Source organism: Callionymus lyra, chromosome 6, assembly GCF_982586985.1.
Source record: "Callionymus lyra chromosome 6, fCalLyr1.hap1.1, whole genome shotgun sequence".
Taxonomy (NCBI): Eukaryota; Metazoa; Chordata; class Actinopteri; order Syngnathiformes; family Callionymidae; genus Callionymus; species Callionymus lyra.
In genome coordinates, this window is record NC_141823.1 from 33403154 (window position 1) to 33420969 (window position 17816).

The 17816-nt window shown below is 37.2% G+C and overlaps 1 protein-coding gene across 2 annotated transcripts in view; it reads left to right on the plus strand.

Annotated features, from left to right (window-relative positions):
* furina (furin (paired basic amino acid cleaving enzyme) a) overlaps nt 1-17816 on the plus strand; it is a 62797-nt gene that overhangs the window by 3736 nt on the left and 41245 nt on the right. Inside the window, exons 1-2 of one of the 2 annotated variants that reach the window (XM_087792893.1) lie at nt 560-675; nt 3227-3531. In XM_087792893.1, the coding sequence (XP_087649019.1) occupies nt 3322-3531 (210 nt within the window). In that variant the 5' untranslated portion in view covers nt 560-675; nt 3227-3321. Of the gene's footprint in view, nt 1-559; nt 676-3226; nt 3532-17816 lie in introns of those variants that run through there. The other variant, XM_087792892.1, reaches the window with a different exon arrangement.

Sequence of the window (17816 nt, forward strand, 5' to 3'; positions counted from 1 at the left end):
TTGTTCTCAGTGAATAGGAAAACTGCCCTGATTGTTTGTTTTTTTAAAAACCTGTTGAGCGCTAATGCTGTCACTCTGTTTTTCAAATCCCTCAAAACCATATGTTTTTTGTCAATAGACATAAATATCTCATGGTTGATGCTGTATTTTGCAAGTTTTCGGATTGGAACAAAATGTTTTTTATTTTAGGTTTGGTTGAGTATGTGCTGATGACTGTTTGTTATTCTGTAGTGCTTTTGGTCCATTTCAGTTTAAGCAATTTTGCATGGTTTGAATTTCTGTTAGCTGCTTCTCATTAAAAATGTAAATAATAAACTGATGAGGTGTAAACAGTTTGCTTTTGAAAACGTCCTGATAGCTGTGATAATGAGGCACGTAGTATCTTGGTGTTTAATGACACTTGGCTAATTATGATTTACTTTGTATTCTCTATAATGAATTGTTGGACATGTGGGATCAATGAGAGCGCTTCTATTCAGTACCCCACTCAGAGTGACGGAGCAGCAGTTGGGCAGGTCCTGTGCTGTGACTTCACGCTGTGTGCTTTTCACACTGACGTTAAACTTGCTGAGTGGCCGAGCAGTAAGAGGAGGTCGCAGACTTCTCTTCTTATAAGTGCGTGTTTGCTGTGAAATCCTGCACTGCTCTGGACCTGCTAGCGTGTGACACCGTCAAGTGAGTCCTTTAAGTCTTTCTAGCCTGATTGATTCTGTGAGTCGAGTTTAATTATTTAGTACATAAATCCAGGCTCATGTCAGATAATAAAGGTAACATTCTGTGGAAATCTTCTCACTTGTATAATGTAAATGGAACGGTTTTAATAAAACAAGCCACTGTGCTTGAGAGAATATTTAAGAAAGCCTGCAGGTTTGGCAGCATTTAAAGCAATTATAATTTGTTCTTCATGAGCTGAACTAATCAATGAATGTGTTTAAGAGGAAATCCGATGATTGATGGTTCATGTGTCATCCTGAAATGAGCAGATGAGTTGCTCCTGATGGGGATAAAGGGGAGATCAAACAGTTTCTTGAAGCTCCAGGCTTTTGTCATCCTGCTGACGATACCTGTAGTTGTACAAAAGCCAAACAAATCTTTCTTAACCTTACAGAAATATTGCTCAACGGTTTCCTGTGAAACTGTCGAGTTATCTGTGCCGCAATACATCTCTGAAGTGTTTTCAACACTTCAATTTTAGTTCACATTGCTGGATTCTGCCTGGGACGGCAAGTTGACTCAAGTTGCTCAACAATTCTCTCATTGCAGAAAAAAGTGTACATCACGGGGCAATTAAAAACTCAAATAAAGTAAAAACCATTAGTTTCAAGTGGAAAGCAATCTCCCATTCCTTTATTTAAAACTATACACAAAACAAAATAAAATCATGTGATTATTGTGTCACTTGTTCAAGGAAGTAAAGAACAAACTGTTGTGTAGATAAGTAATGTCAAGCATGTGGTTGTTTTGCATTTTTTACATTCTTGCTAGTATTCATGCCGTTTTCATGGGAAGTTGTTTGTGTGGTACTGATGGCAAATGTTTTAATTTAGTTTGAATTCACAAGTCATTTATTATTTAGTATTTATTTATTTAGTCTATATTTTAAAGGTGAATATGTTTCCACGTTATAAAAAGAACAGGCATAATGGTTTGGTAATGGGTAGAGATTCTGTTTACTCTGATCAATTCCTCCGGGAAGGCTTTGACGTCTGTCTTTTATTTGCTTATTGTTAAATTATCGGAAAAGTGACTCAATGTTTTACTCAATGTTTATCTGGTGGTTGTCTCTGTGCTTTAGTGCTTTAGTTCTTTGTGTTTTAAAATGGGTCAGCTTTAAGGCTTATGAATGTTGGTGTGCACATATACAGAGCGAAGGAGTGTGTGGCTAAATTCAGACCTCTACAGAAATGTGATAGAAAACTAGACGTATTGTGCTTGTAGCCATAGATCCTGACTTCCTTAATTCAAGTGTGTTTTCTTCTCTTTCATTCAGTTAAACCCCCTTTAAGCTAGTACATGTCTGGATCATGGAGCATTTAAAAATGTAACATTTCCTATGTTTGTGAAATTACTCAACAGATCATTGTAGAGATGCAAAATAATTTCCCAGCAGTCACATGCACAATATTTATTTTTTTAATTAAAATGGTGAACCATGAATGATTCTGTTTTTATAATGTCTGGTATATCTTTCTTCTTTTCATTTATTTGACTATAATGTAATGAATCTAAGAATTTTTCAATGTAACTTATTCTTTTTGGTATGTTTTAACAATTTGCTTCCCTTTTTTGTCGTTTTACATCAATTTTTGTATATTTGTACATTCTAATAATAATTAATATGAAAACTAATTTGATGAAAGTGTCTAATGTCCCTTCACTATAATAATGGCTCCTCTGGAAAAATGAATTGCTTTTTAACATTAATATAATTCAGTTCCCTTTCTTTTTGTTGATTTTAATTAGTAAATAATAATATCTTTGTTAATTCCTGCCAAATTAAAACACATTCTTTGCCACCAGTCAAAAAAGATTGACATCTATTAAATGAACAATATGATGTTCATCACTGTTCAATTGAGCAAACGGGTAATTGACATTCAGTGGTGCATCTCTTGAAATATTGAGTTTCTGATATGTGTCCACAAAAACTCCCAAGTGCCTAAATGTGATGCCTTAGCAGCCAGGGCGTAGTCAAAATTCCCAACCACACTTCAAACTCCCTCCAGACCAGCACACCTAAGCATTTCCTTTCTGAAAGCTTCATCAACAAGGTCCACCCATGGGAGTGTCAAAAACCAAATTTGCTGCCGTGAGCTTGACCACAACATCGCGCTGACCTTGACTTGGTTTCCTGTGGGATTATTGTGAAGGACTCAGCTGGCCCGCAGCACGCCTACTCAGAACTGTAGAGATGCTGTAGCCCATCTTTTTCATGATCTCTGGTGTTGTTTACTGGTGATTTTTTTTTCCATTAAAGCTGCATTGAAGTGTTCCATGAATGGTTTAATGTTTACCAGACTTGAATGTGACATGGCTGTGTGACAGTAAGGCAAATTAAATTAACTGCCTTTAAATGCTAATTTATTCTTTCAAAATCAATTGAGTTGAATGTTCGTACATCTGATGAACTGTGACAAGTAAAAATAAAAAAAAATATTTTTCTCAAAAACCAGCAAACTTTGTCAACATAACCTTTAACTTGTCTTCTTTTGTGTGTCCTTGTCAGGTGTTCTGTGATCGGTCCCTTCCGTCTCTCTGCACCTTCATGTTCTGTGGGCAGGTCCAGCCCGACAGAGAGAACTTGCTGCACTAGGAGGACTAATGGCTCCTGGTCCCTCATATCCCCTTGTGGCCCGTGAGCTCAGGCTGCTACAGTTACTTCTGGGGTCTCTACTCGTCTTGCTGGTTTCTGGACTGAGCCAGACAACGGGTCAGAAGTTCTACACCAACACATGGGCCGTTCACATTCCCGGTGGTCCCGCGCATGCAGAGCAGATAGCTAACAAACACGGCTTCATAAATCACGGACATGTAAGTTAAAATGAAACCCTTATTATTTTTCCACTTTTCCTTTTGTCTTCTTTTCTCTTGAGTCAGAGACCATCGCTTTAACTTTATCAGAAATTCCCTCTGAGCTATTGTATTTTTGTCACTGTTTTCAAATAGTTGATGTGTGTTTTGTCAATATCAGGTAAGATGACTTGTAACAAGCTCACTTTCACACCATACTTTCTACTCGCTTAAATCCACTTTTTGAGATGGTAGCACTCTTGGTTTCCGCTACCCTTTGTGTACGAGTTTGATTTTTGTATTTTTGAATTCAATAAAATGTTTCAGGATGACACAGCTTTACATAAAAAAAGGTTAGATTTTGCTGCATCTCATAACATGTAAAGCTTTTCAGAACTGGTACACAGTCAGTTGCGGTGGAGCTGTCTCACAGACACTCCTCTGTCAGCTTCTTCTGCTTTTGTCTTCCGCTGCTCTCCTTCAATGCGCCGACACACAAGACACCTGACATCCCTTTTTTTTCTTGCCACACAAATGTGTCTCCACACACCATAGATGTGACGGATCCAGATATATGCCTGTGACTGTGCTCCTGTGTGACTGGTTTTACCGGAGCCTTCAATCAAACCCGGAGAACTCTTGATGCACAGCACTCACTTTGACTTGTTTATTGCTTGGCCTGCCTATGTGTCAATTCTGCTTGATCCCATTAAATTCATACTTGTTCAGAACACCAAACTTCCTTCTGTGTTTTTGCACAGAGGAATTAAACGCATAGTTTCCAGAGTGCGCTAGGTGTGGTGATAAACATTTCCTGTTCACTAATCTTCCTGTTTGCAACATCGGGAATTTAATTACCAGTGTAGAGTAATCTCCGACATCATAGCCCCATGTGACTGGCAATTTAGAGACTTGATTGTAGAATTGTATTATTTTCATCTTCTTGCTAAAAAACGTAACAGGAGTTCACATGGAGTTCACGATATGATGGAAGATGAAGGTCTCTGACTAGGTGTGGGTCATTCTGTACTCTTCTTCTGTAGGGAATCCACTTTTTGTTCACCCAGCATATGTTTTGAGTTATGTCATTAGATCATTGTTAAATTATACAAATACTCTGAATTATTAATTTAATATTTCTTCAGATAGCAGCATTTAAACGAGAAGTGATAAACCACCTTGAACCACTGCTTCATTTATTACACCATTTACCAACTCGAGAAACTATAAAATATGAGGGTTCTATCAAGAAATACTCACCGCAATATTCAGATGACATTCCCTGCTCTTATGTGTTATAGATTTTTAGAGAGCTTCTGTTTGTCTGTGCTAGCATAAGGCAAAGTTTCACTGCTGATGAATCAACTTAAAATATAATAAAATCTATAGATATAAATCTAACATTGGATGTATGTTTACTTTAGTTTTTAAATGAAAAAAGTATTTTTAATATTAAATAGTTAAAAAACAAGGGTCTTAAGGAACTTTGATAAAGTACCAGGTTCCCGGAGTATGTATATTTAAATATTGGGTTATCTTTTCACTGTCATTAGTCACAGCTTTTCCTTTTAAAAATCAAGTTAAGCACCTTGCGTAGCAAATTATAAATCCCTTATGTAGAGACTTTATTTTTAAAAAATCCCTTAAACTTGTTATTGCCATAAGGGTTATAAAGTTTACTTTTAAATTTGGCAAACCATTAAAGTCTTGAATTGTCTTTTGCTAAATTAAGTCCTATTTGGATTATTCCGAGGCAGTTTAAGGCACACGTTTTGTCATTCAGTCATGTGAAAAGGAAATTCAAACACAGCTTTCCTTGTTTTGAGGTTGAGTTGTTCTGGTCGTGAGTTCTGCATTGCACCATGTGATTGACGAAACCAAGAAGGCAATTTGCAATCCAAATAACAGCCTGCAGACTAATGAGTGATCCTACATACTTGAACTTTACGATACATTGCATGTGAACACTCATGAATTCTAACTGAGTAATTACACCAGAAGTACTTGCTGAGCCACAAGTTTGAGATAACTGAGAGTAGTTTAACCTGTTAGCGCATGTTGACTTTTGACTTTCCTAACAATTAGTTATATATGCATTTCAAATGTAAGGATCAGTGACGCAAATGAAGCCCTTTCACAATGTTTTTCTTTTTATCTTAAATATATGCTGTAGCTGAATACTGACGCCATTTTAATTCGATCTAATTATAGGCACAGAAACTTGAAGCCCAGTCACTTGTCCAAGTATATCATTATTATTTGACTCAAGTAAAATGTTAATGCTGTTAAATGAAGGTATTTCCTTGATTATGTTTTACATAAAACCAGTTATTAAAGTCAGGGAAATCAAAACTTCAAGGAAGTATTTGTCATTATTATATTGTTTTCTTGGAGGTTTGTTGTGTTTTTATTATCTTTATGTTTGTACTCCTTCATCATTTGTACTCCCTCAAACAATAAAATAAAATTCCTTTCCTTCAACATTAGTTTAACTTTTAGGTGACATCTCTGTATGAATGTTAAAATGCAGTATCTGTTCCTTGGCTTAGCTTCAGCATTTGCATCTCCAAAGGTCACAATTATCACATTTATCCATTTGAGACAGCCATTCACTGGGCTACATAAAATAGATTTGAGTTTGATACTTGTCCTCTTTCAGACTTTCAGAGGTTTAACTTATATTTTTGTGCACCACAAATGGGTTCAATAGCTTAAACTCTTAAATACCAAAGGAACCAAGTTTTCAATTTTTGGTCTTCTGCACTGCACATGCAGTATACACTGGCTGTAATGGAAGCTAGAGTTATTCAGTGAGCCCTCAGAATTGAGGCTCATTAAAGCTGGCTTCTTCTTCTGTCAAAATGTTGAATACCCTGTAATTGCAGGGAAGTTATTTTTTTCTAGTATAATGAAACCCTAGGGAGGCGGATCAATGGTATCAGATACTCATAAAAGTGATGCTCATGCTGTCATCCTGTCATGAAGTGTCCTGTGTTAATAGCTACACTCCATCTTCTGCTGAATGAGCTCGAACATGACTGTCGTGATTGCAATTAAATTAGATGACACAGAAAACTTGCATCTGTTTGGCCCCTGGGTTGTATTGATGCATTCCCAGCTCCCTGACAAGAAAAGGTAAGCTGCATTCTCACCAATGTTGGTCGAGATTATACTTTCATGCTCTCTACCTACCAGATCATATGCTTATTTATTAAAACCAGGCCATTAGTTTGGGGGTGAAAGGGAGAAAATCTGTTATGCCTTTGGCTGATTTCAAATCAGTGTTTCTGTGTTGTGCGTGTGTGGTCGAACATGTGCGTTGTAAGGCTTTGTTAACCTGTATGTGTGAGGGTGTGTTTCTGAGAGAGTCTTTCGAAACTACTGTAGTGGAATGTGCAGCTGACTCTTACAGCTCATATGCTTGTTTTTTTAAAATATAAACTCTATAGTTGCATGCCAACATTCTTATTTGGCCTTAATGTGTGTTGTTGTGACTCAATGGTTACATCAAGGTATCTTTAGTACATGATTAAAGATTTCATTTGGTATTCTTGTCTGTTATTTGCAGGTGTTTATATTTACTAGGGAAAATGCCAAAGTGACAAGTCCTGGTGGTTCATCTGTCTGTGTGGTGGTCAACAAAACATGACTGCAACTGTGAGCTCATCAGATTTTATGAAAAGGCTTGCTTCAGGAATAAGCGTATTTTCAGTGGTGACAGTGGTCAGGCGGTTTCATGGTGTCACAAGGATTTGAAATGGTGGATTTACCGACAGTAGAACCTCAGTTGCTCTTTTGATGTGTGTTCAAGTGCATCAAGGAACCTTGTGAGTCCATTTTATATTAGTTTCGCAATCTGCTCTTTTTTTAAGCCCCGAATTTGACCGTAATTGATCAAAACTACAGTTGATGAAACAGTGGGATGTTTGTTTTTCTTCCTCCCGGTCTGTGGAAAATAGGGATCTTTGTCCGATAACTGGGTGTCACTAACTATCTCTATCACAGGATTCACACCGCTGGTCTGGCTTTAGTGTTTTACACGCTCTCAATAGGACCTGGTGACGAAGCATAAATGTTTGTCATCTTTAACAGTAATATACACTTACCGGCCACTTTATTAGGTACACCTTGCTAATAACCATAGATTCAACAAGGTACTGGAAACATTCCTCAGAGAGTTTGGTCCATATTGACATGATGGCATCCCTGGTCCGGAAAAGTGCTATATAAATACAAATTACTTACTTACTTACACAGTTGCTGCAGATTTTTCTTTTTCTGACCATTCTCTGTGAACCCCAGAGATGGTTGTGCGTGAAAATCCCAGTAGATCCGCAGTTTCTGAAATACTCAGACCAGCCCGACAGGCACCAACAACCAAGTCACTTAAATGACCTTTCTTCCCCATTCTGATTCTCGGTTTGAACTGCAGCAGATCATCTTGACCATGTCTACATGTCTAAATGCATTGAGTTGCTGCCATGCGATTGGCCGATTAGAAATTTGCGTTAATGATCAGTTGGCCTTATAAAGTGGCAGGTGAGTGTAGATAGTCCTTAAAAACATGTCGCCACTCTAAAAACTAAAAGGTCTCCCCCATGTGCACAGAAAATTGATTATACATATCACTTAATTTCCACTTGGAGACTATTGGTCAATTTTAGGACAAGGTAAAGTAAGTTAAAGTAATGAAATTAAGAAAAGCGCTGACTTTATACTGTGGTAAATCTTTAGTAATGAACTTCTTTCAACTAAACCTGTTTGGACCTGCAGCAGAGTCGCCAGACATAATGGAGATATAATGAAAGTGGCTTTGTGGTTCAATGATGTACATTGTCAACTTAATTTCCTCTTAGATAGTTATCATAAAATTCATACTTTTATCTCCATAAACATTTCATTTTACTGCACCAAACCTTTCATGACAACGTAATGCAATAGAAACTTCCTTCAATGGATTTTAGACCTTGAACTTCTAAGCAGTTATTGCTGTTACCTGGTAATCCAAGCCAATCCATACAGTCAGATTTAAGGCACAATTTCTCTTTCACATGATGATCCCAATAGATCGGACTGTGTGCCACATCTTCAAGCTGTACACCCACATTGCTGTCCTGTGAACGCTGTCGTTTTTCAAAGGTTTTGCATTACATGTACAACAGCATATAATAACTGCATACACACTAATGACTCGGCCTATAAATGGTGTCCCGTGTGCCTCAATGTAACTTTAAATTGTTAATTGGAACTGCAGACACAACCTATAGTATGCTTTTCCCTGACACATCTGAGGTATTAAAAAGATGATGTGAAAGTTGAGGCATTAATGGCTTTTCTCTCTGAGCATGAACTGCCTAGATTCGATCGTCTCCATATTATAGGGGATTGTATTCAACAGACTGTCTTGCTATATTTCTTGATATGATCAGACTTTTGTTCTGATATCTGCTGTTTTCTCTCCCATTCCTCAGAATAACTTAAACCCTTTCATGCGACACATGAATTTTCTATTCAGCTCAAGATTAGAGAGTTAGTGATGTTATCTAAAATGCCTGGTGTTCATGAAATTACTCTATGCTGTCAGTTGTAGCTCCTACCACTTTGGGGTTATATTCCTAATTGCCCAAAAATCCGGAGTGAGAGTTGTGAATATATATTCAGTGGTGTTCTTCAGAAAGGCAGACACATATTGACAGTCACTTTCTACTTTTTAAACATTTAAGTTATATTTTTTGGTGGAAGAAGCATCTACACAGTCACCCTCCTTATTACAATACAACAACCAACCACCGGATTATACTTTCATTAATATGAACAATAAACAAATGAAGTTGCTGGCAATTAAACAAGCCTTATTAAACATCTTCATAAAACAGTGCAGCTCTGCTTCCTAACATAAAAAGCCACCCTCTGCTAATTATTGGCATACAAAACGTCTTACTCCATTTTATTTAATGTTGACTTGAAAGTAAAAATTTCATTTAGCAGTTTATTAACTTTTTAACTGAGCCAAAGCGTTCCATGCTTGATTTAACTTTATTCATTTATGCTTGGGGATCACAGGCGATATAGAAACATGGCTGGCTTTTGTTTTTGTTTTGACAAGTTGTTCCCAAAATTAATATTTTGTAATTTAGTGTCTTGTCATCAATGTGCTTTTACCCACCTTTATTTTTCAGTGTTTTATAATTTTATTTAATAATATTTTACCTGAATGGAACGCATGTTTTATCTTGTTTTATTAGTGTGCTGTTTTAATGTATTGTCATGTTTAACTTTTCTTTTTTTTTTTTTTTTGTAGCTATGGTTTAAATAGTGCTTTAATCATAAAATAATAAAGTATTTATTGTCCATTTGTGTATTGTTAAGAATCTTGCAGAATGGTGCATATCAAGATACAGGGACAACAGTACGATGTATTGCAATTCTTTGTCTGATAAATGTTAATAATACTGGACTATTATATTATAATAATCTATTATTTGAAAGCTAAAAAAAGACATTTTTTTCAGTTGGAAAAATCTATTTTTCTTTTTTTCTCCACAAACACATTGGGTTATATTTGAGGATACACATGGAATTAACACATCTAAATTGTGTTTTTTTTTTCTTAAATTAATGAGATGAAGACAATTAAAGATGGTTAACATAAAAATAAAGTCATCAGACTTCCCATTTAATAAAAATTGATCCAAACATTTAGGTTGTACTGAACAAAGGTGTGTCTTCAAGCGAAAATCTCCAAATTTAAATGTTATTTCTCTTAAGCTTCTCTAAAAATGCATCTTGCATCCTGCAGTCTTCATGCACCCTCACCTACCACTGTGAAACAATACTATTATCTTTAATCTCAAACAGTTTCACACAAGGTTCTTTCAATAATAAATCTGACATTCTGTTTTTTTTTGTTTTTATTTTACTGCATTGTTGGCTCTCTATCTTAAAGCTGTCAAACTTTACTTTACTTCTTTTGATGATCAAGTTGCTCCATACTGCCTCATCATTATCTAAAACATCTGCTTAATTCTTCTTGTTAGGTTCAATGTACGATAACTGTTTATTTAAGTGGAAGCCATCAAGGTAATGTTTGTTTTTAAGAGGTCAATAACATTTGTTTAGTGTTTTTAGTTTTTTTTTTAGGTTGGAACAGTGCTGGTGTATATTAGAATTCAGAACCTTATTTCTATTACATAACAAAGTATATTGGTTAAGTAAAAGTCAGATGTTTTTGGTTAATTGGATTATAGACACTGTCCAAAGATGTATCGAAAATGTAAAACCATGTATCGCGTCTGTTCGAAACAAGGCAAGTGGACTGTGTGAACTTGTGGCTTTTATTATACAATGTTTTGAATTTTTTCTCAAAGGCTGCCAAATACAAGGCAACAACTTGGCATGTTTTAAACAACCAGCTGAAGATGAGAGGATTTTTATAAAGCCACTTTGTGATGCAGATATGGGACTGCTACTTGAAGCCATCATTTCATATTTTTAATTTCAACACCTGCTAATTTATGCCACAAGGAATAACAGAAAATCCCAAAACGTCTTGTCCAACTCATTTCTAGAAATGTGTGCTCAAATCAGACCAAAGATAAAATATGATCTACGTTTTTCGTCTAAATTCAAGTGGTTGGATTTAAATGTGATCACGTCTGACCTAAATAATAACTGAAATGTTAAAAGGTATAAAAGATATTTATGTTGGCATAGCACTTCCATCTATTTATTAAAAAAATGTATATTGTATGTGTACCTGTAAGTGAGTCATGATGGCTTTATGTAGTGTAGGGTCCTCCTGGGTCCATGAGTCAATCATGTGAGTTAAACATATGGGTGATGAATTTCAACTACTAAATATTTCATGCATGTTTTGTAAGTGTTTACTCGTACAATATCTTCATTAATCTTTAATATTCTCTTCTGGACTTGGTCGCTTTGGCCCACTTTGGTGAACGGGAGCTACTAATGGTGTGTGACGCTCCATACAGCCAGTATAGCGTGTCCCCAAAGAGATGGAACTGCTTTGAAGTCCAGTAATGATAAAACTATGAGCCTGGTTCATGGTCAGAAACTGTTTGGTTCAGGCTTTTGTTTCTGGGGCTCCCATTAAGAGGCAGCAGTTTTCGTCCATAGAGGAATATATTGCTGCACGTCTTTGGGTAGTTAATCGGCCTCAGAGCTGTATTTTTACAGTGGCTTTGACAGAAACATGAAGCGCCAAAGCTGTGAGACCGAATAGCATGGCACCCTTTATTCTTCTCTCTGGCCTCTCTGTCACTAAGCAAACCCAGATCTCGCTTCATCTCAGTGCAGCTGCTCTTCATTGAAAGTTAATGAACTGCAGAGATCGACTGATCCTGTTTGCTCTGCTGGAGACTTTGCTGTTGAAAGGAAAAAGTTGTAGCTAATCTTTCAAAACATTTTATTTCAAACCATTAAAGGATGGAACACTTGATAAGGTAAAATAAATTATGGTGTTTTAACAAAGAAACCTGAGGCCTATTATACTTCACAAAAAAAATGGAAAACATTTTACTCATTAGGGATAACTCAAAGTCAAATGAAAAATGGATAACTAAACGTACAAAGTTGTACAAATGTTCTATTTTTTTTAAAATAATTTTGTTTTCATCCGTTTGTCTAGATTAGAATTGGATATTACCAAGCAAGTACACTTCATAATACTCACAGAGGCATCATGTAGTTGTACGATAAGGTATGATATATTGTTTGATACTAATGTTTAGTTGAGCCGTTCCGAATGTTGTTGTCGATGTGCAAAATAACAACATAAACATGGCTATGGTTCAGAACCCCTGTGTTGTTACACACCAAACTATTTATCTTGATGTAGTAAGATTATCAAAATAAATATTGCAATATCTTTTGATGATGGCTCTAATTGAGGCTCAAGTCAACTGGCACTGACCTCTGTAATATTCTTTCTCCCTTTACCTTTAACGCAAACATTTCAAATGTCCATGATTTTCTCAAATACTGTGTATCAAGACTATCTTAAAGCCGCTGCCTTCATGAACCTTGACACAAAACATCCCGAGTAGATAAAGCTTGTTTGGTTCTGAGCAAACATTAAAGATGACGTACATGTCCACACTCCAACTCTGACAGCTCCTCTAACAGCAACCTTAAGATGAAGTGTTAAATAAAAATAACAAACTGGTCAGCAGGAGGTCATCTCCTGCCTACAGCAAATGAGTGAACACCCATATTGCTTTGGGTCCTGGGAAATGCTGCCACAGACGTACAGCAGCCCTTGGTCATTATTCTGCTCTCCCACAGTGAAGTAATGGGGGTTGGGATGGAGCAGAACACCACACAGGTCGCCAGTGCTGTAATAAAAGCCAGATGTGCTGACATGAAAAGGCATCAACAGGACCTCAGCGTCTTTAAACATGTTCGTACAGGAGTAGCCCCACGTTTTGGTATTTAAGGAATTTTCTTGTAAGTGTTTATTATGTATTTGTTGGTATAGGTAGTTTTCACAGTTCTACAAATTACTTATTTACAATCTCATTTTACATATTTGCATACTGATTGTGTGAATGTGAGCTAAAAAACTATTGGAACTAGAATAGTAATAGTACATTGACAGTGTTTCCGTTTGAATTTGTCTTCAAGTATTCAAACCAAGTACCATCTCTGTCTCTGTTCCCAACTCTGTATCACTACCAACATTTTTTTGCAGTAGTACGCACACTTGTCCTTTTAAATTGGCTGAAACTGAAACTTTACAGTCGCTGTCTTGTTTGGCCTTCAGCTCAATCATCGGCTCCTGCGTAGGTGGTCATTAGTGGATTTTCTATTAAATGATCACTACTGTCATGCTCTACAATTTGCTTTCTCTTTTTACTATTCCCCTAAAATGTATTATTTTATTTAAGTCCCCATGTTCTCTTTAATTAGACCTCGGACATTATCAGTCTTTTTTTTAAAGCAAAATTCTCTCTAGATATTATTTTCTCCTAAAGGGATGTGCAGCATTTGAAAGTATTTTTATTGCATCACGGTGAATTTCCGCCTTGAAACCATACCAGGGCTGAAAGGATTTTTCTTTTTTTAATAACTGTCCTCCAGCCCTCTGTGTTTTTCCTCTCCTCAAACTCTGGTTCCCTGAATTGAATTCCTGTTCAAATGCCTTTGCTACAAAAGTAAAGGTAACAAACAAACTTTGCTTTCATCTGGCCTCTTAGCACCATCTGTGTGCTTTAAAGAGTCTTTCAATGCATTCACCAATGACATTGCACGTTGGGTACTTGGTTGCTATAGTCAAGAAGTTCTACAGAGCATTGACACTCCAGGGATGCTGCAATGTCACTTTTATTCTAATGACGGTCATTAAACTTGATTTATTTCTAGGGTGTTTTTATGGAGCGCATGAAGTCAAATGTATAATGTGGCGTGAGCTTTCAATGGTTTCTGTCAGGGATGCAACCCCCATCCTGTTTTGTGGTATTGGTCCGATTCAGCTTCTTAATGATGGATCGAGTATCGGTGAAAAAGACCCGCAGATCCAATCCAAGCAGTTTAACAACTCTATTTTTGCACTGACATCACACACTGTTGCCTGTTAAGTAAGTAATTTGTATTTATATTAAGCAGCAGCAACTCACACGAGTCTCTGCTGTGTGGATGTTTGGAGGAGGGAAGTCATGCCACAAGATTCAACACCACTAACTTTATCTAGCATCTAAAACATTATACCAAATAATATTAGCAGAATAGCAAAAACAAGAACATGGATAAAGGAAAGCAGTTTAGTTTGCTGGCTATCCTACACAGATGAGAGAAGCTTCAAGTCAACTGTATGAAAGGAGAGAAAATAACTAAAGTTATTGGGAGCAGTGTTTATGTCGTTTTCATTGCAATCTGCCTCAATTAAATGAGTTTGTTGGGGTTTAACAGATCCTTCTGTGTGACTCCAGCATGTCGGTTACTCAATACGCCGCTGATGTCAGGGTGATGATGAATAATGGATAAAAAACATGACACAAGTTTAGGTCATGACAAGGTTAAACGCTTTACAAATTAACTTAAAATCCCTCAAACGCCACACGCGTGAGCGTTATTTTTTAAGCAGAGTAATTTATCTGTTTGCAGGTTATAGGGTAAAAAAAGTTACATATGTAACCATATTTTCTTTATGAAAAAATGCCGGGAAACATTAAAAAATGTAATTTAAATGACTTAAAACTTTGTAATTCCAAATGTAGAAATGTTTGCTGAGCATGACCAGTGTGACCAACCTCCAAGAATAAATGGATCAGACGTACTTCTGGTAAAAGATCATTTGGTAAAAATACACTTTGAGCCAAACTTCCTCTCTTCTCTTCTCCTTCCACTTCCACTTCCTGGTTTCGGGTCGAGGCCGGCAGCTGCTTTAGCAGGAAGACACAGACTTTCCTAAACCCAGCTACATCATTTCTTCCCTGTGGAACCAGAGGCATTCCCACACCAGCTGAGAGACAGTGTCTCCTAATCAGATGCCAAAGCCACCTAAACTGACTCATTTCAATGCGGAGGCGCAGCGGTTTTCACGGTTGTCCAAACTTCAATCCCTAAAATAATTTGGATTTTGATTCAAAATATTTTTTATTGAGCATGACATGACATGACAACAGCAATATTGACCCGCAGGTACATCCGTTACACAATGTATATGCTCTTTTTTTTCTTTCATACAAATGGTAACAAAAATGACAATAAAATAAATAAATAAATAAAAATAATAATAATAAATTAATTAATTAATCCCCTTGTCACTGCTCTATCTAAATCGCTATTCTTTGCAATCGACATGTATCTTAATGGATGTTAAAACCAATTCCAGACATTTACAAGGTGTTAAACCATTTGAGAAAAGAGTCCCATGTGTTGTGGAATGCTTTTTTTGATTTTGTCAAGGCATATCTGATCTTTTCCATTCTGAGGCAGGACATGACATCTCTGAGCCACTGAGTGTGTGTGGGCGGGGCAGTGTCTTTCCACCTGAGCAAGATGGCCCTCCGTGCCAAGAGAGAGCAGAGAGAGACTATGAGTGGGCTTGGTCTAATATCCGTTTCCACAATTTTTGATAGGGACTTGAAAATGTTTTCCCAGTACTTTTGTAGGCTCCGACACGTCCAGAACATGTGGCCCAAGGAGCCTTCTAGGATCTTGCATCTGTCACATAGTGGACTGACCTCCGGATATATTCGTGACAGTTTGGTTTTTGATAGATGAGTTCTGTGAACAACTTTGAATTGGAGAAGTGTGACGAGCACAAAAAGATGATTTATTCACCAGTTCTAAAATTGTTTTCCAATTGTTGTCAGACAGGGATATGCCAAGGTCTTCTTCCCAATCCCGTTTGTGTTTATCTGTAGGTTTCTGTGTCAATTCAGAGAGGCCAGAATATATTTCAGAAATAAATCCCTTCTTCGTTGGGTTCATAGAAAGAATCTCGTCTAATATTTTCCTTTCCTTAACAGTTTGAGGTGACAATTTAGATGAAATGTAGTGTCTTGCTTGTAAGTATCTGAAGAAGTTTGACCTGTGAAGATTATATTTTGTTCTTAGTTGTTCAAAAGAGAGAACGGTGTTGTCTTTAATAATGTCTCTAAAGTAAACTAATCCCTTCTCGTGCCATTCCTTGAAGGCTGAATCCTGCATGGAAGGTTCAAAGAGATGGTTTGAGAATATAGGGCTGAGAAGAGAAAAACTATTAAGTTTTAAATGTTTTCTAAATTGAGACCAAATTCTGAGGGAGTGTTTAACTATGGGATTTGAAATTGATTTATGAGAAGTTGTTGGTAACTCGGAGCCCAAAATGGCTGGCAGTGATATTTGGTCGCTTGTCTGTGACTCTAGTTCTACCCAAGCTGGCTTTTCACTCTGTTTGTGGTAGAAAGTCCAGGAGGTCAGACAGCGCAGGTTCGCGGCCCAATAGTAAAGTCGGAAGTTGTGAAGAGCTAAACCACCTAAAGTCTTTGCTTTCTGAAGATGAGTCTTGTTAAGGCGGGCGTGTTTGCCGTACCATATGTAGGATGATATCAGAGAATCCAAATGCAGAAAAAATGAGGCTGGCAGGAATATTGGAAGATTCTGGAAAAGATATAAGAATTTGGGTAAGACTGTCATTTTTACTGAATTAACCCTACCAATAAGTGTCAGGGAGAGTGGGGACCACTTAGCCAAGGTCTGTTTAATTTCCGCTGTCAAAGTTAAAAAGTTTTCTTTGAATAACTCTTTAAATTTTCGCGTAACCATTATACCTAAATATGAGAAATTGTTTTCTGCTATCTTGAAAGGCAGCTTGGATATTAAGTCAGATTCGTTTTTATTTAATAGAAATAGCTCACTTTTTTGTACATTCAATTTATATCCTGAGAGTTTGCCAAATGCTTTTAAAAGGGACAAAGCCAAAGGCAGAGAGGTGATGGGGTCTGAGATATAGAGCAGGAGGTCGTCTGCATATAATGACACTTTGTGTTCTGTGTTTCCTCTTCGGATCCCAGACACCTCATTACAGTCACGCAGGGCTGTGGCCAGAGGTTCTATGGCCAGGTCAAATAGAAGAGGACTCAGAGGGCACCCCTGACGAGTTCCTCTACCAAGTTCAAACTGCATGGACTGTTGTGAGTTTGTACGGATGGAGGCTGTCGGTCGCTTATAAAGCAGTTTAATCATTGAGATGAAGTTATGACCAAAACCAAATTTTTCTAAGACTGCAAATAGGTAATCCCACTCTACATCAAAGGCCTTTTCGGCATCTAAAGAGACAACACACTCTGGAGCCTCTCCCGGAGTTGAGTAAAGGATGTCAAGCAGTCGTCGAATGTTAAAATAGGAATTTCTGCCTCTAATAAATCCAGTCTGGTCAGTAGATATTATTGTAGGGAGTATGTTTTCTAGTCTGTGTGCCAGGACTTTTGCCAGTATTTTTGTGTCAGTGTTGAGTAGGGAGATGGGCCTATACGAGGCACAATCAGTTAGGTCTTTATCTTTTTTGCCGATGAGGGTGATGCAGGCCTCTGAAAATGATGGTGGAAGGTGGCCGAGGCGACAGGAGTCGGTTAGAACCAAGCACAAATGCAGGCTGAGAGTTGACGAGAACTTCTTATAAAACTCGGCTGGGAAGCCATTGGGACCTGGGGCCTTTCCAGACTGTAGTGAGCAAATGGCCAACTCAATTTCTGATTGTTTGATCGGCTCCTCCAGTATCTTCATGCCCTCTCTAGAAACTGTTGGCATGTTAAGGGAATTTAAAAAGTTCTTTATTTTGTCATGGTCCGTTTGATGTTCTG